Raw genomic sequence first — 23,584 nt, 5'->3', positions numbered from 1 at the left:
AAAAAAAAAAAAAAAAAAACACGGAGCCAGTTATCACTGCCGCAAAATGTCTACCAGGAATTGTTTTAGAAAGAGAACTGAAGATCCTATATGCATCACTTTACGGTTTTGTAACTTAACATTTCCATTATTTTCCAAATTGCAAATAAGCAAATGCCTAGTTTTATAATTTTGTTAATAAATTGTACTATTTAGGGAGTTTTTATGTAAATATTTGTCTTGAAATAGAATATACAAGCCTCTAAGGAGTTGCAGAAATACAGTTGTGGGTCATTAGTGAATATCTGCTGTGTTTGCCAAAGGAAAACTATGTTTTAACGTATAACTTTAGAGTTTAAAGTCATTGATAAAAGCTAACTTTACATAGTCACCCCTTCTGATCTCTGTAAGTTTACATCCATCTCGAGACTTTTTTTATTGACAATCCAATAATTAATTTGGCACCACCCCATTGTTATTTGATGCTGCACCTTTTAAGCAAAACTAGTTAAATCTTTTAACACTGCAGATAGAGAGTCAATTCTAAATTTAGTTGTTGGATTTGTTGGAATAAAAACCTTATAAGGAATAAATAGATTAATTAAAACACAAAAGCCATAAAAATGATGTAAAAACAACTTAACAGAACAAATGTTTTCCATCACTTGTTAAAATGTCTGCTCACTCGCATACGAAACAAGCTGTAGTAAATTCAATCCCACAAACAAGCAAAGCATTAATTTTGTACACCACAATGATTAACCCCATGCCGCACAGGCAGTAATTCTGATACAAATAATAAACCATGTGATATTTGCTTTTTTTTTGGAGTTGAAATTATGGTTTACATTTTAGTTTAAGTATTAGTGCTAAAGTTATTATTTCTGTGACTGCTTCATTGCCGCAGTGATATTCTATAGGTGAAATTAAGCGTGAGCTCTGGGATTGTGGTGGTTTTTTTGTGTTGTAAAGTGGATGCAAATCGTTTTAAAAAATCGAAACAAATCATTGGGAAGTGTTTTAGCTTAAGATGCCATTGCCGAACTAAAACGCTAAAACTGCAGACATGGTCAGGAAAACCCCATACACACACACACACAGGTCAGAGTTTTCTTTAGAAAGGGTGACAGAGAGGCTGAAACCCTTCAACCACAAAAGCAGACAGTCTAGACGAGGCCCCACAGTCCTGACCCCAGTTAGACATTGTCCCCCTGGAGGCTTTTAACACCTTTGTTTCCATGTTGATAAATTCTATTTCCTGTCATACAAGGAACACGTCAAACTTTCTATGACAAACAGCGTTGTGACATCAAAGCTTTGAAACTTTCACCTCAGGCATGCAGCCCAGAAGAAGTAGTATTGTGACTTTTGAATATAAACTCATGCGCGTATAAAATATATAATTTTTAAATAAAACTTTGTGGGGTTAATCCAAATATTAGCTTACATCTTGGAGGAAAAAAACTCTGGAATTTGGAATAAATTTGGCAAAGTGGGCAAATTTGTTTTTGTCATGGTGAATGGTGGCGACTCTGCTCCCACAGTCTGGGTTTTCGGCTCGAGGGGGGGGGTTAAAGGCACGTTATTTAAAGAAGAGTTATCATCTACTCACACGGCGTAGATTAACATACAGCTTTAGACGGAGCACACAGCATCGGGACCGTTCTATTCAGCCGTCCACATGGGGAACGTGGCCTGGGACTCTTCACACTGTCTGTCTTAAGTATGCTTGTGACTAATTGTTATGCTAATAAGCTAATGTTTGCACCTGCGTGTGAGCACACACTGCAATGCATTCACTGGTAGTCTGGACATTGAAAGAAAACCCTAAAAAACAATTAGGGTTCAAATTATTGTCAGCTGTAGAATAACAGCGGTGCATGAAAAACACAATAAAAGGTCAATGAAGGATTTTATTTGGTTCCTTCCAGGGTTTTAACAGACTCCTTGTCCTCCCCGTAGAGCAGTGACGTGTCTGAGTCATCCTCCATTACAGTATGTATTTATAGACAGTGGTCATGATCTGGTCTTGGTAAGAACATGGGAGAGTGTGTGTGTACGTGCGTGGGAGGGCTGGTCTTCTGCCTAAACAGAGGACCTATTGTCTGATGAGTCACCCAAGCCGGTGGGCGCTGCTACCAACAGAACTTACATCACCTGTCCTGAGACAGAGTTACGGCTTTCATTGATCTCGCTCTGCTCGGGTCAGGGAGGCTAAGTGTCACAGAAGGTGATTTATGTTAAACTTTTAAAAGGCCTGAGTATGTTCCCTCATTCCTGAGCACGTTAAAGAGAGTGTGTGGTGAAAACAAAAAAAAACGTGAAGTCCTAGTAAGTGAGCAAGCCGTTAAAAATTAGACTTTTTAATTTAATGTATTTATCGTCCTCTTAAATGAGTGTATTAGCATGCTAGCAGTAGCTGTGCCTATTGTGAGTTCAAGGTCAAATAAAAAACTCTGAAAGAGAGGACTGCAGCTGCCCGACTTTTTTTTTTTTTTCGAGGTGAAGTGGGAATATGTTGAATGCTTTCCAAATGAGAGATGAGCCATATTGAAAACTGTATTAAAATACTCTCTGATTAGCAATTTTGCCCCGATCAGGCGAGCCATGGGGGTGCTCTGCGGGGAGGCCCAAACCCCATTCATCCCACAGCACCACGGTCGAAAGATGGCCCGAGTTCACAGGTTCAGGCCCTTTGTTTTGCTAACTGTGTATCCCAAATTAGTTGCCTCCTCCATCCCCAGACACAAGAGCTTCCCTGAGAACTTTAAGACTTCATCTCAGTCCCATTCCACCCAGACAAACGCATAATCACGTAGAGACACTTCCAACACTAGAATACATAAGAAAAGGCACAGAAAGAGTTGCATAAAAATCTCTTTCACTTTTCATAAAAATGCAGGAACTGGATCATTTTTTCAGTGGGATGTTTGGTATAAAAACAATTAAACCAGAATTTGGGAGGGAAAATAAATGGAAACCTTCTATTGCAGCCCTCCTGTCTCTTGGGAGGGATAATCAATACGCGTTAAGAGGGGAGTTGATAAAAATAAAATAGAGGTCAAGAGTCACAGTCTGGACAAACACCCTTGACCTCAGGTCAAAGTCTTTAGTGTGAACATGCCACTGATGGTCAGTCGGAAAGAGCTAAAAAAATCTGCACTCACTGTGATCACAAGTGGGTTTTTTTCTGATTTTATTAAGAATTAACACAACAAGGCGAATAACGTTCAGTTTTTATTGACATTTGAGCATGCCTCTATATATCCATAAAAACATTATTATACACCTTTATTGCTTTGTAAAAAAAATTTACTAAATGTGATCAGATTTTTAAAGGAATTTTCAAAAGCATAAACACATTTTTTATGAAAAATATGGAAACACACAGTTTTTGCCTCATGATCACAAACATTTAACAATACATAATATTCTACAAAAACAAATCTTTAGAAAACATGCAATTTTTTTTCTGTACCACTGTTAGGAAGACACTGCACAGAAAAGCTCCTGTGTTGAACGTACGTTCACCAGCCCTGGATTCTCAGCTTCCTATCAAAGCCTCAACAATGGAAAAAAAAAAAAATCTCGTCAATGCAAATTAATAAGATGAGAGACCTTGTTTGACTCGCCAGTTCTCCAATAAATCCAAATCACAAGATTTCACTTCCACATCTTGTTGTCAGCATATAAGCACTGAGCAGTCATATCCATGGATTAGTCTGCAGCGAGTTAAGAAGCTGTGTCCACACTGATGCTGCAACACAGAAAATAAGGATGCCTCTAATTTTGCCAGCATAATTGCCTGATTATAATGAGCTTCCACCTCTCTCTATCTCTCTCCCTCTGGCTCTGTCATTATTTCTCTGTCTTTGCGGCTGCACGTGCACACACACACTTTACACACACACATACACACACAGGTTAATGGAATTGCACATTAATTCTTAAATAAATCAGTCTTCATTTGAACAGAGCTGGGGGTGGGCTGCGTTAATATTTTTATGCTGCTGCTGTGCAGTGGTCATCCCAACCTTTAACTGTTTAACAAGAAAAAGAGCTGTTTAGCAGAAAACAGAACACGCACACCACAAACAGCAACACTATGTTGTGCCAAACACTCAGACTTTATCTACTGATTAGCTTTTCTTACTGGCAAAAAGCTCTGCCAGTAACGCAGGTTCTAGCTCTGCCAAGATCCTGCCACCGTGTCTGCGTTGTCAGTTTCTTATCGTTCTTTGTTTGAAAAATAAAATAAAAATGGCATCACCGGGAGCTTTAAAAATTAAAAGCGCCACTTGCCAATAGGGATATTATGTACACATTCATTAAGCCCTGGAGCTCAATGTAATTTGAATAGACTACAGAATTTCTTCAGAGTAAAAAAAAGCCCAAATGACATGTTTCTTTTTGCCGTTGAGTAAGTGCCTTCTATAAAATCTCTTAGTTTGCATTGAAATACACTAAGGCTTCAATATTCAGCTTGTATTTTATAGTGAAATTAGCACAGGATGACATCGCCACAAAAAAGGATGTTCTGGCAAATGAGTTAAAAGTCACAAAATCTCCATCTATTAGTCCCCTTAACACTCGTCTTTGTTTGCTTCTATTTTAATTCAATCAAGTCTACATTCTCGACTTTAAATATGCTTCAAAAAAGACACATAAGCACCTTAATCTATTAAGTTACAAAAGACAAATCCAGACAGTCCGGCATTTCACCCTTTACCATTTAAAAATAATCACACAGCTCTGCTGCTCTAACAAAAAGTCTCTTTCAAATTGAAACACCAAAGAAATAATTTGATCCCAATGCTACAAACTTTTGGAGTCATTAATATTCTGTCTCCACATTAGCCAAAGCACACGTCGCCGTGTTCCACCAGGATTTCCTCTTCCATCCCTCTAAAGCTGTCTAAACCCGGACACAGGCAAAATGAGCACGCCCACTCATGAATGCTTCTGTTTAATTACAATCTCTGATGAAAAACCTGCAGAAGCTCCAGCCTGGATACACTCACGTTTTAGGATGGAAGCTGAGGTTTATGTCTCCTCTAAAAATGACAAAATATGTGTAAGGGAATGCAGGAATCCCAGTAATTAAAATAGTGTATTTCGCTATGTTAAAATACATTTTTGAATTTGCTTCTTTTTAAATAAAATGATATTAATGCATTCAGCTTGGAAAGCCTCTATGCAAAAGCACTGCGTATTCTGATAAAAAAAACTGCTTTGCTTTGACATTTACATAAAGTGGCATTGGATTCATTTGTGCAGAAATTGTTCATTCTCACATGTTGCTAAAATTTAGCTTTTTATTTTGCTTCTTTTTTCTGATTAAATATCAAACACACAGATTAAGTGAAAAATAATGGAACAAAAATTGAAACTATCTGTAAAACAAAGACAAAAGGGTTTGGTAATTGACATTATTAATCAATGATGTCTGAAAAGCCTGGATATTTTGTTACATTTTCTGCAAAAATATTTTTGAGCACATTTTTTAAAGCAAATGTCTTTGGTGTCTATCTCCGACTAACCAAACGTGTGTTGTGAATACCACATTACTCTGCTCAAGCAAGAAGCTCCCGGTTTCAGCGAGGAAACTCCAAGCTGCATATAAATTATTCAGTAGTATTTGCATTTGCATTGTAATTTTCATGCTAGCAGATTAGAGAGAATAAAGAAGGAGGCGCTGCACCAAAGAGAATTACATTCTACCACATTTTCAGTCCTGCTGGTTAGTACTTGACACAGATTTTTGTTCTATTTCCTCCTTTGCTTCGAGGTATACTGCTGAGATCAGTGACACACATTTCAAACTGTTGTTTGATTAATAAGAGAAGGAAATTATGTATAATGCTCACCAGCACTCATGCACCAAAAAAACCCTGCCATTAAAAATGAATTTCCACATTCAACAGTGAGACTTTATGATTGACTCGCCTGAGATCTTTACTGTAATATTCTCATCATCTGTAAATTTTTTAGACTCGTGGGTCGGACCTTAAAGGAACCAGTAGGCACAGAGCAGATGTCGTTTGGAATAAACATTGAGAATGGTTGTGAAACTCCCACAGAACGCTGAAGACCCGGGCTATTATGTTTCATCTAAAAATAACAAGCCTGACTAAAAAGAACAGACAATGCTGAATGTGAAAGGAATAAAGGAGCACAAGCGCTACAGAGCACAGAGTTCAAACAGCAACAGTCATAGTGCTGAGTGTGATTTGAAACCAACAAGAATGTACAGTATGAGATTCCATTCAATTATGCATAAAAAGCAGAGTGAAATGTATGGAATAACCTAGATTCTGAAATAAATAAATAAAAAAGTCAGTCTCTTCTGGGACACTCTTGTACAATTTCTTTTTCAAAATCCTGAAGGAGTTCATTACATTATCCCCTAATATGGGTCCCTGGATTGCTTAAGCGTAATTGCATTTACTGCTCATATAACTAGTAGTTATCAGCAATCACAAATGAACTGCTTTAGAACTAAAGAAAATAAATTAGCCTATTTCTTTTATCCAATCACTCGTGGGACGGAATGATATTACCAGAATTGTGTATTTTTCTGTGCGCCTGTGAATAGGGAGGCTAGTGCAAGACACCAAGGGGTGGAGTATGCATCCCTGCAATAAGAGGGGAGGGCTCATCTTAGTTATGCGCATGTGCAAATTCATGCAAATACTCATGCGCCCACTGATGAACATGTCTTTCAGTATGTCCACATTGGCTGTTTCAGTTTCAAAGCAAATTGACAGCATTATGCACTACGTTCTGTGACTGTGAACAGTGTGCAGTCCATAAAACCCCCAAATCATGTTAATGCTCTATGTTTTCTTTCATTCCTTAAATTTCTTGTGTTTGTTCAAATAATAAAAATGTATTTTATATTGATGAAACATCACATCACAAACTAAACTCTGAATTTCCTCAGTTTATTCCTGTGTGAAATCATTAAAAATAAATGTGAGAGATATTAATAATTATTCATAAAAATAATACACAAACTAAAAATTAACTTAAAATAATAGAAAACTTCACATGAATGACTTTCCGAGATATAAACCACGTGGTGTAAAAAAATAATAATAAAAGCATTTATGGATGTGTATTTTCCCCCCCAAATGATGAATCTTGGATGTCACTTTAAGCAATAATCACACAAAACCCTAATATGTGTGTTTACACTCTGTAGGAGGACGAAAATATCAAAACATCAAGTAATAAATTGAAAAAAGATGAAAAAGAATGAAAATAATTTGAAATAATTAATGGATAGATCAACACTGAAGTAATTTCGAATTACTATTTCAATAAAAGTGGATTTTTAACTGCATCATAAGAAACGTTTTTTTTTCTATGTCTCCACATGATAACTACAAATAATCGTATCAAGAAATAAACACATGTCAACGCCTTCTTCTTCTAACAGGTAGCAACAACGGAGCTCGCATGTGTGCTTTTGACTTTTGTGCTCATTTCCGTTTGAGGCGGTCCTTCCGAACATTCATGGAGTCCATGCTTTCTCCTGCATAAAACACGTAATTTAAATTATGAACAAATACAATTTAAATTATGAGTTACAAAATTCTTGTGAAAATATTTACTAACTTTTACAAATTATGCTTGGTTAACTTTTCTTATACAAATCGGAGTAATCACACCACTCCTTTCTATTCAGGCACATGTAAGGGCACACTCTTACTTGGAGTTTTCGTGTGACCTCTATTGCAGTTGAAAATACTTGAGAGCGGAGGCTGAATTCATTGATTTTGCCCGACAATGTTTCTTATACGCGCACGGATGCGGTGACAGGTTCAACAGGAATCCTGCTTCATTTTGGTGCACGGCAATCGCTAGACGGTCTTATGTGCTCCTCGCTGCTCACTCTCCAAGTCAGGGTGCTCTGTGTTGCTGGGGTAGTCCGTTGTAGTTGCACTGCATCAACATGGTGAGTAAGACAGCAATACTAGACCTCAGGTATCACACACTCTCTAACTCGGTTGAAACATCGTAGTTAAAACATTCATTGAGAATGTTTTGGTCCGTTTATGTGCAAAACTAACATCTTTCTGCGAATGAGTTTAAATGTTAGCCTAGCATGCTAGCAACAGCAGGTGGTGGTTGCCGGTGTTTTGGCGATCAGCTACACATCAAATGTACCTAAGCCGCGAGAGTAATATTTAAATTTACATCCTGTCCTCTTTTTCTCCCTTCTGTGATATTTTTTATGGAGTATTTTAAAGGTTGAAATGTATTTTTTAGCTGTCTAGCTAACGACAACTAACCTGTCAGGTAAGTACAGGGATGCTAATACATAGTTGTACTATTAGAGGTGATGTTGACTTGTGTTCAAATAGTTTCTTTATATGTTATGTGATTCATATAGAAATTAATTCAATTTATTACATTGAGCGCTTATTTTTTAATGCTGATGTGTGATCATTTGGCTGAGGGGTTGCCACATACATTATGTGGTTTGTCCTTAACAGATGACCCTGGTTGGGCTGTTTATACCTACAACTTTTAAGGTCTTTCGTATCTGTGCGCCATATTGTTCATCACAGAATTGGCTTAGAATTAAATGAATACTTGTATATATTTTTATGAGGGTACCAGAGTGAAACCAGATTAGAAAACACACATTTGATATTTTAAGCAAAAAATGTATTTTGATTCTCTATAGTGTTTAACACTACAAACCTGTAACTTTAAGCTAAATCTAACCAAGATCTCAACTTATGCAATGTCAACCATGTAAAGCTCTTTTTCTTTATTGGTTTTCTATTAACATATATGTTATTAAACATAGCAGTTATTCAATGATATTCAAATAAAAGTGATTTGTTTCATTTTTAAGCATTTTTGTGCTATATCTTTTTGAAGCTTTTATTTGGCATCTCTGTTTTCCAGGAAAAAAAAAGTTTTAAAAAAACTTTTTGGAATCAGAGTTTCATTCATAACATAGTTGGGTAATAAATAGGGTTTAGTTGCAAAGCACTAGGTTTTTACTAGTCGTGCTTTCTGTACAAGAAAAACCTACCTTGAACAAAAGTGGATTTTTCTCTTATTTTGAAGGACATTTGTGTATGACTTGTCAACAGGAAGTTGATGTTCATAGTCTTTTTGGATATTATTTGTTTTAAAGAACTTAGACTTTAAATGAAAGAAAAAAAAGATGTAACTGAATGTTACAATGTGTTCAAAACAGATTAATATTAATTTAAACTGCTTTGTATTTTAAATGTACTTAGTTTACCTTCTTATTCATAAAAGGTCAAATGTTCACTATATTTTCAGAATGTATATGTTCATATCATATATTGGTATTTCTCCAAAGCACAGGCATCAAACGCAGTAGTTCCTGCTATGCTTTCTACTCTCACATTCTCTACTCTAATCTGCTCTATGTGGGATTCCTCTTTTGTTTCCTATTTCACTCACAACTTGTTGAAATTCAGCAGAAACATTCTTTCTCAGTTCTCTAAGCAGCATAATCTATGTAAACTTCTATCTATATGTAAATATGCTTGTTTTTGCTGGTAAATGGCAACGTTTGGCCCTGGAATCTTTGGAGTCTTTGGATTTCCTGTGTAGTCCAGCATCTATGAAGCAATTTTGTTACATCGGCTTTTGGTTGCATGTAGACAGTACTTGTGTATGACTCCAACACATTGTTCTATGAGGGAATTTTGACCATCAACTAGTTTAAAAAGCTTAAAAAAGCTAGTCCTTTAAAGGGAACTCCAACAGTTATCCAACTTTTGCATACTGTGCGCCTCAGTTTTCATTCAATATTTTGATTTGATTGTCATTTTGCATATTTGTTTATGATATTTGTGTTGATAGTCATTTTTCTTATTAATTAACTGTAAATTTTCTGATATGAAGAAACATTTTGGGAAACAAATGTTTGGTTCTGTTGCATCTTCTATGTGAAAGTCTGAAACACACAATCCAGTTCCTTCGATTGTTGTTTTTCTAATTTATTTCTCTTTTTGTAACTATTTTATTCTTAAAGGCATGTTTTACTAACAGAAAGAGAGGGGCCTCTTTCTAGTTAAATAAAGGTTAAATAAAAAGTTAAGTTGCATGTTGACTCCTCTGTCATTTGTGAGTCACAAAATTAAAAAAAAAACTAAATCACATCTTATTAAACATAGTAATAAAATTGGGAGTATAAGTCCACCAAATGTTGAAAATCTCTTATCTTTTCTTTTTTTTTTTAAAGAAATGTCAAAACATGAGCAATAAGTTGACATGTTTTGCAATAAGTGGACTAGTAGGGTTTTTGTTGTGTTAAATTTGCTTGAATTTATATTTTGCTGTTTACTTTTCTGATAAACAAATGATGAAAAAGTTCTAGAATTTTCTTGTGCATGTAACAGGTTACAATTACATTAAAGTCTATTGTTTCGTTCTCTATTCTTTCAAAATGTTGGTTTGTCTAAAAGTGAGCTCAGAGGTTTCCCTTATGTAAGATTGTAATTAGAATAAGATGTTGATTTGTATATATCACTGCAAATATGTTATTTTTGACAGACACCTCAACATCAACTGCATTGTTTGCATCAATATTAATTGTTGATTAATTTATTTTAAACCAGCTTTAACTCAAAGAATTAGACGATTCCAAGAGGAGTCACTTCAAGTGAGGCTGGGGGACACAGTTTTTATAGCTTTGAAGTTAATTTCATCAATAAAATAGAAGTGATGTGTTGGAGCACTTTTGGATTCTGGTTATCACTGTAGTTCTTACTTCACACCCCCTACAGCTTTCATTTGGTTGTTGTGTGAAGGGGGTCAAGCGGACTGGGCAAGATAAGGGAGTCCATGCTGGCTCAATTTCCTCCAGGCCTGCGATCCTTGCAGGTCTCCTGCAGATAATGGTCAGCATCCACCAAAGTACGGCTGTGTGCTTTTGACCTATATAGCACCGCCATTACTCTGATGGAAGAATGTCAAGAGTAAGAGAGGTTGTGTTTGGTCACGCATTAAATCTGACTGAGCATAATTGGCAAATAAATGGCCCCCGCTCTCCCCTGAGTGACTTCAGAATAGGTATTGACTCAAGCTTTTGGAGTTTACCCCACACCGCGTGATGCTGGGGATCCTAGTGACCAGTCCAAAATCAAAGGCTTGTTTACAGGTTTGGCTGTCCATCATTTTCTTCAAATAAGATTGTTGGTCACTTTATCTTCATAGGTTGGAAATTTCACTTTTAAGCACAGTTTTTGTGTGTATTTTGGTGGATCTGTGAGGTTTGTTGTCTAGTCTTCTATTTGTTGAAAACTGTAAATATGGCCATTATTCTACTGATGATCTTGTATGATCTCATTGTTCAGGAATGGCAAAAAACACATTTTAACACAGGTTAATTTACCTATTGGCTTTTTTTTTTTTTTTTTTTGCTCATGTGTGCAGTAGCAGATATCAAACGTTTCCCACTGATCGTCAATGAGAAGCCGACCCACCGATTTTTGACATACAGCGAAGTGGATAAAAGCGCAGCTTGATGGGAATGATTCTGGCCTCTTAAGCCTAAGTGAATATTGATCTAAGTGTGCCGGTTTGAGATTGAGCTCCTTATGGTGTTAAATCTTTTGGTAACAACCACAGGAGCTCTGGCCTGTGGCTACACTGACATAACAAGGAATATCGGGTGAAAGATTTTTTTTTTTTAACTCAAAGTACATAAGTTGTCCAGCAGGTGGTATTTTTTATTTTTATTTATTTGTGCTTCTTTTTTTAAGCATTTTTTATTTCAAACAACAGTGTTGGATGGTGTGACTTTTTTAAAATGAAATTATTTATCAGTTCAGCAGTTTACCTTCAGCAACCAGAGTTGACGAAAATCAAATTGTACAGAGACTCCTTTAAGTTTGTGAGAAAGTCAAATTATAGCAAAAAGCTAATTATTTAGATCTTAAAATATAATCAAAATAAAATTTTGTCTTTCATGCTCTGTGTCTCACACTGACAGAATCTAAATAAAAATCAAATCACTAGCTGCAAATAAGGGTCAAATACTTCACTTAGTAATTGTATGCTTGATTATTATTCGAATGTAATAATTAATTGTGTTCTTTCCATGTGCATAGGGTGTGATTGGTGTGCAGCTGGTCGTTACCATGGTAATGGCCAGCGTGATTCAGAAAATTATACCTCATTATTCCTTTGCAAGATGGCTACTCTGCAGTGGCAGGTATGTGGAAAAGTTTTGCCAATTTACAGATCAAAAGCAAAATAGGTCAAGTGTTTTTTAAGAAGCTGTTTTTTCTAAGAGATGATTAATTGCACATGTTTGAATAAAATAATTAGCTATTATTGTAAGATTTTCTAAAAATCTTTTCTACACTGATTAATAGTCTTTAACAAGTTAAACACTTTTTTTTTTTTATTACACTCATATTTATAGTCCGAGAGCTATTTTTTCAGTATTTGGAGAATGTGAAATATATTTTTATTGATTTTAGTCATTTTGCTTTTTCAGAACATTAAATCAATCTTTTCATACTCTAATAAAGGCATTTTTTTTTCATTTTTCCTTTTCTGTTTTGGATCTGATGTCCCCCTGTAATTTTCTACATTTATTTTTTTGCTCACAGTTTGCGGTGGTATCAGCACCCTACAGAAGATGAGTTGAGGAACTTGGCTGGGAAACAAAAAGGGCAGAAGAGGAAAGACAGGTATGTTGGAGGGAAGAGCAGAAAATGATTTTTTTAGTTAGTGGGTTTGCATAAAGGAGTCCTTTTTTATATGTGGTTGAATAAAGATGAAATAAGAAAAAAAATATATAATAAATGTGATGTAACTTGAGGTTTTGGGGACCATTGTTTTATTTTTTAGGATTAAATAGACTCTTAAAACAAACAGTTATTGAAGTTCCCAAAGCATCATTATATGTTCAAAGTCTTCAGGTGTCCTGCTTTGATTCTTGTACGTGATTTTCCTCAGGATTACTTTGTAACTCCAACTGCTGCTCATGTTTAGGGCTCGAGGCGAAAGTGAATTTATATTCTGAGTGTTTGAATTTTTTGGCGTCCTCTCCCCTAAAGTGTGAATTTAAATAGAAGTTGCATATGGAAGTTGGCCCTTATCATTTGATGTGATGTTTTGCAACTCAAAGTAGTTTTATGTTACAATTTTGGGCTGGCATGTGTGAGGAAGGTCAGATCTGTCAATCAACAAAGGCTTCAAAGTCTTGGAGAAAAAAAAAAGACACATGGTGTCATAGGGAGATGTCATTTCTGTGCCACTACCATGATTCGTTTTATTCATTATAGTGTCCTTTTATCAAATTAAATTACAATAGTAATCGAATGTATTCACCATTTACATATTTAAGTAAATTAACAATAATAACATCAATTTAACTGTTTAACAATAATCCCGCACAGCCAAAATTATTTTTGAGAAAATACTGTAGTTTTTCATTACTCTTGTTCCTAAAACACACCTGACTCAACTCATCACCTGGCAACAAGAGGAGCAGAAGGGGAAACCCTACAATGTCAAAATCCTCACCTGCATATGAGAACTGGACTGAGTCACCCCCTTCCCCCTCTGGTTGTAAATAGGAAGTACTCGCTGGGTCGAAAAAGCTAAAATTCCATAGATTTCTACTGAGAAGCAAACTGCTTTTACCCTGTCAGTCAAAAGGCTCAACGCCCCTCCCCACATTAAAAAAAACCTTGAAAAGTCTGAATTGAAACTTAAACTGAGGAGTGAAGGAAGGAAAGAAACGAAAAAACAAAAAATACAAAACAACAGTTGCTACAAATGCACATAACTTGGTAATAGTTTTAGGTTTGAAGTTCAAAATTTTAGTATTTCTTTCAAGAATTAAATGTATTTTTTTTCTGATTTGCAATTTAATTTTTTGCATTTTTAATAATTCCTCCAAGTTTACAATTTATACGTTTGAGTCTAAAACTGTTGTCAAAATTTTTATTTGTTTTCAAATTTACGATTATGTTTTTCATTCATTTTGAGATGACCCTGAACTGACCTCATGCATTCTCAAAGCTGTCTAAATTCCCATCCTAATCTGTAATTACTTAAAAAAAAACCTATATAGTGAAGGACTATCTAGTGCCCTGGATTTTAAAAGCAATTAGGACACCATGTTCACTACTTTACTTTCATTTTTCTAAACATCACATCTATGACATCACCAATTTCACAAAGTAAAAATTTCATAAATATGAACATTTCAGGACGTATGTCTGTGAATCCTATATGTTCTGAAGATGAAAATGTGGATGGTTTATTAAAAAAGTACATTTGAACACTTTTTTTTTTTTTTTTTTTTTTGTTCGACCGCAATGCATTGTGGTCTATATTTGCCAATGTAGTTAGCATTGATGCACACTGGTTTTTTGCAAAGACCTCTGGGAAATTTCTAGTGCACTTGATTTTGGAATTGTAGTTTCAAACAGCTCTACAAAATTGCAAATGCACTTTATAGACGACGTTTATATCCAGTTCTTTTACACAGTCAATGGTCAAAATATATCTGTACTGCTTTTAAAAATGTTAGTTGTATACGTTTCTATTTTGTATCTTAAAATGCCTTTCTGTTGTTTTTTTATGTTTTTTCTTCTCTACCCTTCAAGGAAATACAATGGTCACATAGACGGTAAACCATTAACAATTCCAAAGGACATAGACCTGCAGCTGGAGACAAAAGGCATCACAGAAGTTGACACTTTAGGTATACATTTGAAATTAAAGTGAGATTTTTTTAGTATCCTCCATTTATGCTGCAGACTATTTAACAGAGGCGTGTTCTGAACTTGAGTTTTCTCTCCTTTTCTTTTTTTGCCTGCAGCATTACACTACTTCCCAGAGTTCCAGTGGCTGGTTGATTTCACAGTAGCAGCAACTGCAGTCTATCTGATAACAGAGCTTTACTACTGTGCAGTTCAGCCCTCAAGAGAGATGAACATCAGTGTGGTCTGGTGCCTACTTGTACTCGCCTTTGTCATGTATCCTTTTATATCAAGCTTTTTTTAAAGAAAGAAACCTTTGATTCACTTTTGTCTTTAGCGTTGTGGTCTTAAACTGGTATCATGCTTGTTATAAACATCTCTATTCAGGGTTTTGCTTTTTATTTGAATGCTTCACAGTGTGAACGTGGAAATGTCAGTGTTTGTTTGTAAAAGAGATCAAATCATGTGATGTAAAATAACACGTGGGGCTCTCCTTATTCTAATCCCGCAGCTGTGTCGCTCTGCTGAATGGTGGTTTAATAATATAGATTATTCTTACCTTTCAACCAAAGGGATCAATCTCTCCAGTTCTCCCTCTCGGACCTGGCACGCCGCCATCACATGGTGTGTCATTTCCTGCCTGGCTCGCAGATTGGAAGTCCAATTTTCACAGCCAAAACTTACTGATAGCCCGGGGGAAAGGACAGGCTGGGGAATTGATGAAATGGGACTATAAACATGATAGATAGGTGGGACCAATATATTAATTTAATGCTTGATTTCAGTTTTCCTATTTCAGCTTTGATGACACGTTGAAGGCTTCTGCCCTGCGGATCAGCTCCATTGCTCTGTCAACCTTTCACTCGCACATCTGAAACACTGAGGTTCCTCAGGTGTTATCATGTGACGGTATTTACTTTTACTTTCACTCGTTTGTTGTAATGAGTGACAGGTGGCTCATCCTCTGTCCATTGGTGGCGACAGGCCAATTCAGTCCTATTGTGGTTGTAACCTATTCTCTGAGGAACCAAAAGAAAATATCCATTAGCTTGAATGCTGTCCCTGTACCGTAAAGGAGTGAGTAGGATGCAGAGACTTGGAATGCTTGAGGTTAGTCTCCACAGTGATCGGATCACTAGCTAGTCGAATGGATAAAATACTGCAACCTTGGTTACATGCACCTCTAACAAAAACCCCATGCATCCCCCAATTTATGCTGTTCGTTCGACATTAGACGACTGAGCGTTCACATGTTTATTTTGTAAAGATAGAAAGTGTGAAAATATTTTGTGTAGACTAGCAGTTACACATGTTGCTCTTTGTTTTTTTTCCTTGACTTGTGTGTGTCCTTCAGTAAGACACTTTTCTCCATAACGGCTCACTACTTCAAGGTGGAGGAAGGAGGCGAGCGCTCGCTCTGCATCACGTTTGCGTTCTTCTTTTTTGTCAAAGCCATGGCCATTCTCATTGTCACTGAAAACTATTTAGAGTTTGGTCTGGAGGCAGGTGAGTGCTGTGCACGCTTTCTCAGAGGATCCAGCAAAGCTTGTGGTTGTAATGAAACTCACCTCTGAATCAATTCTTAATTTGTAGGTTTTGCTAATTTTTCCGACAGCGCTCAACAGTTTCTTGATCATCAAGGTCTAGAGTCCCAGTAAGTACTGTTTAGTATTTATCTACTACACTTTTACTTTACAGTTCTAGTGGCTGAACAGACTTTAAATCAACAAAATCAGGTCTTGTTCCTAGTTTGTTCATTAAATAATTGTGGATTTTATGGTACAGGTACCAAATTTAGCATGAATATGCCTTAGGATCCCTTCTTTCAGAAAAAGCATATTTGCTATGAGAAAATCCAAGATTTGAAAATGTATAACAGTATATAATTTAGGTGTTCTTTAGGTACTCCTAAAATGTTGTGACAAATACAGCCCATATTGTTGAGTCTGGGGCAAATCAAAGTCAAATATTTTGTAACAATTGAGTGTTTGTCCGCCATCTTTTAAAATGCCGCCATTTGGGATTTTTCTTGTGGTCTTTTTTCTGGAAGAAGGCATTCTAGTTATTGGCAAATTTGGAGCTTGTACCACAAAATCTATGATTTTTCTGAAATAATTGGCCTGTCTATTGTTGCCAAATGTCTCCAAAAATGTCTTTATTTGCTACTTTAGCCTGCACGGATTCCAAAAGGGGTGAATATTAGTTGATGTTGACATTTAGAAGACTTTGAATACCCACTCCAATGAAAATGGTGATGCAGTCCGAAAACGCTTTTAGTTGTTTCTTACAGACTACAATTCTGATGCATCCACTTGGAGACAAATAGATCCATGTATACCTTCATTTTTTTCCTTTTCCTAACTGGTATCTAGTTTATCTTTTTAGAAACTATATCACAGAAAATGACATAAAACTGCTTAATCTTAATTAAAAGACTACTGGGAATGCTTTACAATAGATGAAAAGGTGATCAGAGTTGGACTTTAAAGCCTTTTAGCTACAAAGCATCACTGAAATATGTTTTTAATACACTTAGCAAAACAAAAAGAATTAAGTTATTGGCTACTTGGCTAAAATGAGGTTTTAAAGCAGAAAGAACACGATCATTTCTCTCTGTTCTCAGATGCTGTTGGCATTCAGGATGCAGAGGGAGAGACAGCAAGTCTTTAATTAGTGGTATAAATTCAGCAGTCAGATTAAATTCAATAAAATTACTTTAATATAGCAGCTTCTGCTTTGATTGCAGGTCAAAAATCCATGTCAACACCAGAGCAAGCACACAGGGTGTCAGTGAGTTCACTAATGATGAAGCGGGGTAACTGAGTCCTAAAAAATTGGCAGGTCCTGACGGTGACTCTCAGGTCCTTCACCAGTCGATCCACATTAGATGAGTGGATGCCAGTCCTGTTAAGCCTCTGGAGCTTCACTGGTTCCTTGTGGAAGAAATAATTCAGAAAATACCTGTGCATGTCATTTCCAGACATTCATTTGACTCTTTAGTCCACCAAACACAACGTCTACGCCTGTCTTTCAATTTTAGCTTCATTGTTCGAGAGAAAAATCCGCTTCTGCACCCCCCCCCCAAATGAAATTGTCCACACAAGTTGTTGAAATCCTCCAGTCAGAGGAGCACATGAACAGTGAGCCACTTAACAGGTGGCTGCACAGCCAAGTGACACTGATAGAATGGTGAATGCTGAACATTTTCACTCTTTATACTTTCATTTAGCTCAGTTTGCTGTTGCGTGAATGGAACAAACCAAATGGAAACCTCATAGAGCTGCAGCAACTGTGCTTTGGGGACATTTTGTCTAAATTGACCAGGAACACAAAAAGATGATTTAAGAAATCCAGTTGGTCCTACAAGTCCAAATATTGTTTAAATGAATTACCGATGTGCTGTCATATTCAGAGTTACTCAAATGGCAGAACAAAAACAACGCTCCCCACTGGGATCAAAAAGTCTCAAAAGTGTAATAACAATATTACTATAATATTTACAAGTGCATATGTGAAAGTCAAGTCGTACTGTTTGTCCTCTTCAACCAAAAGACTCTTCCAGGTGTGCAAACCTCAAATGGTAAAAAGTTCATCCCCGTGTTCTTCTATTTCCAAATCTACTCATCTTCCAGGGGTCTTTTCTTACTTCAGAGACCCATAGACTTTAACTATGTCTCACCTGATCAGCAACCCAGTCTCTGCTGCCTCCTATCAGCTGAAACCAATCAGCTGGTGGCGATTTCGAGGACAACCTGCAGACACGAGACAAAAAAAAGACCACACACAAACACACAACACATGACCCAAGGACTGTAACGTCAACCAGAGTTCACTTATTTTGTCCGCACCAGAGATCACGTGAGCCTTCACACTTGTCCAACAAAGCGGACCCTATGCTGACCAAATGCATCTGTGGGAATGTGCAGTTGTTGTATCATTGAACGTAATAGTTTTTGTTAATATAAATATTCCCCCTCATTTTGGTGGTTTTTTTTTTTCTTTTTTTTAACAGAGGTCCAATATCTAAATTTTCCTTCAAGTTGATACTGGCTCTGCTCTGTTCTTTGATTGGAGCGTTTTTAACGTTTCCCGGCCTTCGGCTGGCGCAGATGCACCTTGATGCTCTTAATCTAACTACAGACAGATTTATACAGTAAGTATTCTACCACAACACCTTTCATTTACTCTGTGTGTGTGTTTTCATTGTGTTAAGAGCGATGATATCAATAGTGTTTGGTTTTCTACAAGTTTAACCCTAAAAAAAAAAAAATCAAAAAACTATTGTAAATGAAATTTACTGACCAATTATGACTTTGTGAATCTTATAAAAACTATTCTGTAAGTGTTTGCTAATTGAATAATTAAACGTTTTCAATTTGTCGATAGAACTCTGCTTCATATCAACTTCTTGTCCCCCCTCATCATGGTCCTGCTGTGGGTGAAGCCCATCACCAAGGATTACATCATGAACCCCACTCTAGGCAAGGAGAGTGTGCCTTTGTAAGTAATAACAGAAGCAAGATTATCCAAAACATTATTTTTCACATTTGGGATTTCAGGGTCTTTACATTTTGCACATTTGTTCTGCGTTTTGTTAGAACCATTCAGATGCCACACAAATGACATGTTCCGTTTTCAGACCAATAAACAAATATTCCCTCCTCCTTTCCCATCCCATCTCTGTCTCCTGCCTTTCCGTTATTGTTAGGATGACCGAGCAGGCGTATGATACTTTGCGGTTGTGGGTCATCATACTGATGTGCATGCTCAGGCTTGCCATGATGAGATGTCATCTGCAGGCCTACCTCAACCTGGCCCAAAAGAGCGTGGACCAGATGAAGAAAGAAGCAGGCCGGATAAGTACTGTAGATTTGCAGAAGATGGTAATTTGGATTTCCTTTCTTTACTCGCAGCTGATGTTGATGTTTTCTTGCTACCCAGCAAATCTTCTCTATAATTCCCAACAGACATCATAACTATGATATGGTTTGATGCCAAGTGGAAAAAAACATGTAATTACAGTGAACTTTTTCCCTCTATTTCTTGCGTGATTGCAATGGTAAAAATTTGGGGAAAGACCAAACAATGCCAAGCACAAACTTATGACTGTTTTTTGTAGAATTTCAGCTTCATAAAAGTTTGTTCACCACTTAATAAAATGTTTGATTTATAGTAGATGATAAAAAGGTCTGAAAATTAGATACAAACCTCAGTTATGTTGAGATTGTACTTTTTATTGAATTATCATTTCTATAGAAACAAACTTGTATAAGTCAACAAATATTTGTATTTATTGTGGGCATTTACATACAAACTGTTTTAATTTAAGCTTGTATTAAATGTGTCTTCAATTGTTGTGCCACATTTTTACATCTTAAAAAAATGTTTGATTTTAAATTTCTCGTCAGATTTTCATATTTTCATGTTTGGTGGTACAGTCATTAAAATGTGGAAAGTTTCACTTAAATGCCAATACCTAAAAGGCTTCTTTATGAAAAGAAAGTAGAAAAGTCTATTTTTTTTTTTTATCATTTTAAATTATAAATCGAACCATCAGTCTTTACTGTTAGTAAAACACAGCAGTTTGGCAGAATACTTTTAAAAAGCGGCTTCTGCTGCTGTCTTGCAAGGGTTGCTGTTGATACAAATTTTCCGTCTGATTTGTCCTCAGGTCGCTCGAGTGTTTTACTACCTATGTGTGATCGCACTGCAGTATGTTGCACCGCTGGTGATGCTGCTGCATACGACGTTCCTGTTAAAAACCTTAGGTAAGTCTCCAGGACTGCTGCAGTAGAAGTATCTGGATCCTGATTTTGAAGTTTTCCCCTCTTGCTTCATCCAACGACAGGTGGTCATTCCTGGTGGGTGTATACCGAAGAGGACTTGCCTTGCACCTACGAGGTAAACTCAGACTCTGTGGTGGAGTTGGACCAAACTGTTGCTCCAGAAGCAGCCTCGGTGATAGAGACGGGGGCACGTGCATCTGTAGCTCAGCTCTCTGTGGCCCTCGGGGGCCTGCGAACTGTTTTTAGTCCCCTTCTGTTCCGGGGCCTTTTCTCCTTCTTCACTTGGTGGATTGCCGCCTGCCTGTTCTCCACCTCTCTGTTCGGCCTCTTCTACCACCAGTATCTCATGGCAGCATAGCATCCAAACCACCACAGAGCTACCATACTCAGATGGAAAGGATTGTGTGGAGGGAAGGGCCCCTCTCTGCCCTCCTCCATGGTGGACGACCTCCCAGTGACTGAACATATCAGAGCTCCTGGTTTTACTTCCAGTGCTTCCACTACAGACGACTGTGAACTCCTGTTTTTGTTTTACTACCATGCCCTTTCATTTGGGTAAAAAAGCTCAAGATCTTAATAAGAGACTTTATCATAAAAGGATATTTGATTTCTTACTCTTTTATTGTATTGTAAAAACAAATCATTTAAGTTTTGGGGGGAATTTGAACAATCCAATGCAATGAATCGATTTCTTAAACTCCATCTGTTTTACTGCTTTGGCTTTATGGCAGGTCAGAAAGACAGATTTTAGACCAATAGCTTTGAATTTTGTTTTATTTTCTTGACTAATTTTTAGTGATTTGTAATTCTTGTTTTAATTGAGATTGACCATAGTAGACTTTTGGAATCCTAAAGCATGAACACGTGTCAAACGAGCTACCTTGTATTCCTGGTCTTATTATTGCACTTCTTGATGAGTGTTGCTTTGTAAAGACACCACCCTCACTTTAGAGAACGTCTCAAACCCAATTTGACTTTATGTCATCAAAAATTCTAATTAATTTTTTTTTTTTTTAAGGATGTTTGAGGAAACTGGTAACTGCCATACTTGATGGGCCTTGTGTTTGTCTTTAAAGTGATTTTTTTTTTTTTTTTAATGAACAAATCTCTTCTCCAATCTCTTACTAAAGTGTCAAACAGACCAACGATCTGCTGTTTATAGCAGGAGGAGGAGGAGGGAGAAGCAGCACAACTGTTCGGAAAGTGCAGTAATCCAGGAACAGCAGGAGGTGTTGTTGCAAAAGGAGAGGAGGGCATCCTATTGACCGAAACTTGATTTCAATTTAGCGAAATGTGCATTTTTGAAATGACAAGCGTTCCAGTAGAGTCACCGTGTTTTAAACCAACATGTTCTGGACTGTTTTTAGCGGCAGCGTGAACATTCTACACTCTTGAGCAGCAAAGATTACTCGAAGGGAAGACTGCACCAAGGCCTCAGTCGAGGGGCGGGGGGGTTCTGTGATCTGTGCTGTGGATCAGCTGTAATCTGAAAGGGCATTGGGATCAAAAGGAGGCCATGTCAGCTGTTGATGATGAAATACAACTTCTATGTTCTGCAACCTTGTTTTTTTCATGTTTGTTTTTTTTGTCTGTCTTGTAGAATTTTTGATTTGCAAAATTGTGCCAAGTAAGCCCCTCCGCCCCCTTCACTCCCCCTGACTGTGGTTGCTGTATGTTTTATGTTCACTTGTATTCAAAAACTGTACCACAACTTTGCTGCCTTTAGTCTAACCCTGGTACAGATTTTTTTTTTTAAAGTTATTTATCAAAAGTCTTTCAGTCTAATTTGTTTTTGTGTCTTAATCTACGCACAAATGGTTGTTGTAACAACGAATGCTGGCAAAAATGATTGTCCAGCCGTATCAGGAATGTAGGGGATGTGGTGCCAGGTGTTAACGTGTGTTCCTGGCCTGACACTTTAGCAGCACATTCATCAACTGACGCAAATGAAAAATATAAAAATAACTCTGTTTTTTCTATTTTCGCCTACACCACAAACTCCAGCATCACCATATCAACACTTCAGCTCCTGATGTCAGAAGTCTTAGCTTTAGTTTGAGTCTGTTGGGAATGATTGCACATAATGAATGTATCCATCCTGCCTAAATTTTAGTTTGTTTTTTTTAAGATAATCATTTTTGGTTGATTTAACACATTTTTAACCACTGAACTTTGTACAATCTTTTTGTTTGATGTTTCTAATCTGATTCTCACAAAAAAAGACAAAAAGTTGATTATTTCCTTTATAATTTTTTTTTTTATATTTATTAATAAGAGTCCTGTAAAAATTTCTAATTTGAAGGTGCCCATTTGTGTTGTTGCCGGTGTGCATGATGGTGAAAAATCTGTTTTGTTTGACAAATCAGTTTGATGAAGTGGTTTGGAGATGTAAACTGGATAGCTAAAACTTTCAGTTTCATTGACTTCTTGGGGCTTTAAAGACTTCAGTTTATTGCCACTGTAAGTGTTTAGTACTAAGTGTTGGGTTTGAAAAGTAAATGATACACCTCATTGTTCTTTAATGTATTTATTTCTGCTTTAGATTTTGTCCTAAATAAATTATGTTCGATAATTTGCTCAATTTTAATCTTTTATTGTAGTGGCATAATCTGATATATGGTGTATATATATATAGATATATATATATATATATGCACACACTGTTTTATATAATTATTTTACTTTATGCTCCGTTTATAACTATATGTTGGACATTAGACCAAAAAAGTGTCATAAAAAGTATTAATGCAATGTTTTAATACAAATATTAAGTCTGAATACTTCAAAGTGTGCTTTTGTACATTATTATTATAATATTTGAAGGAAATCGACACGATTCTACTAAATGTGATTGAGAACGATAAGCTTTTCTTGTTTAACAATGATGTAAGTGTCCTGGTAAAGCTGGATTTTTTTTTCAGAGAGACTAGTGATTTTTATACTGACCTTAGAGGGTGTAAAAAAATATGAATAAAAGTGCTACTGTTGTTTTCTTTTTAAATAAGTGGATGTATAGCGAGGTGGTTGTGGATTTCTGAAAACCTCGTATATTATTTTAACTTACAATAATCTTTAGTTGTTTTATTTCGACTGGGA

General features: G+C 36.5%; 1 protein-coding gene across 1 annotated transcript; it reads left to right on the top strand.

Moving 5' to 3' along the window:
• Positions 1-7,701: 7,701 nt before the first annotated feature.
• tmem161b (transmembrane protein 161B) lies at positions 7,702-23,069 on the top strand. Its single transcript, XM_024275495.2, has 12 exons — positions 7,702-7,939; positions 12,090-12,193; positions 12,597-12,677; positions 14,607-14,704; positions 14,822-14,978; positions 16,057-16,208; positions 16,296-16,356; positions 18,715-18,855; positions 19,089-19,202; positions 19,411-19,585; positions 20,374-20,470; positions 20,551-23,069. Exons 1-12 carry the CDS (start codon positions 7,937-7,939, stop codon positions 20,844-20,846), a joined length of 1,479 nt encoding a protein of 492 aa, XP_024131263.1. The 5' UTR covers positions 7,702-7,936; the 3' UTR covers positions 20,847-23,069.
• Positions 23,070-23,584: the final 515 nt, after the last annotated feature.

The sequence above is a fragment of the Oryzias melastigma genome, linkage group LG9 (genome assembly GCF_002922805.2).
Source record: "Oryzias melastigma strain HK-1 linkage group LG9, ASM292280v2, whole genome shotgun sequence".
Lineage (NCBI taxonomy): Eukaryota > Metazoa > Chordata > Actinopteri > Beloniformes > Adrianichthyidae > Oryzias > Oryzias melastigma.
Note: the sequence above shows the minus strand (reverse complement) of the source record. Positions and strands in the feature narration are given on the sequence as shown.

Excerpts from the sequence above, each read along its gene's own strand:
- tmem161b (XM_024275495.2), top strand. Across the intron at positions 19,203-19,410 it reads GGCAAGGAGAGTGTGCCTTT|GATGACCGAGCAGGCGTATG; the intron begins GTAAGTAATAAC and ends CGTTATTGTTAG. Across the intron at positions 19,586-20,373 it reads CTGTAGATTTGCAGAAGATG|GTCGCTCGAGTGTTTTACTA; the intron begins GTAATTTGGATT and ends ATTTGTCCTCAG.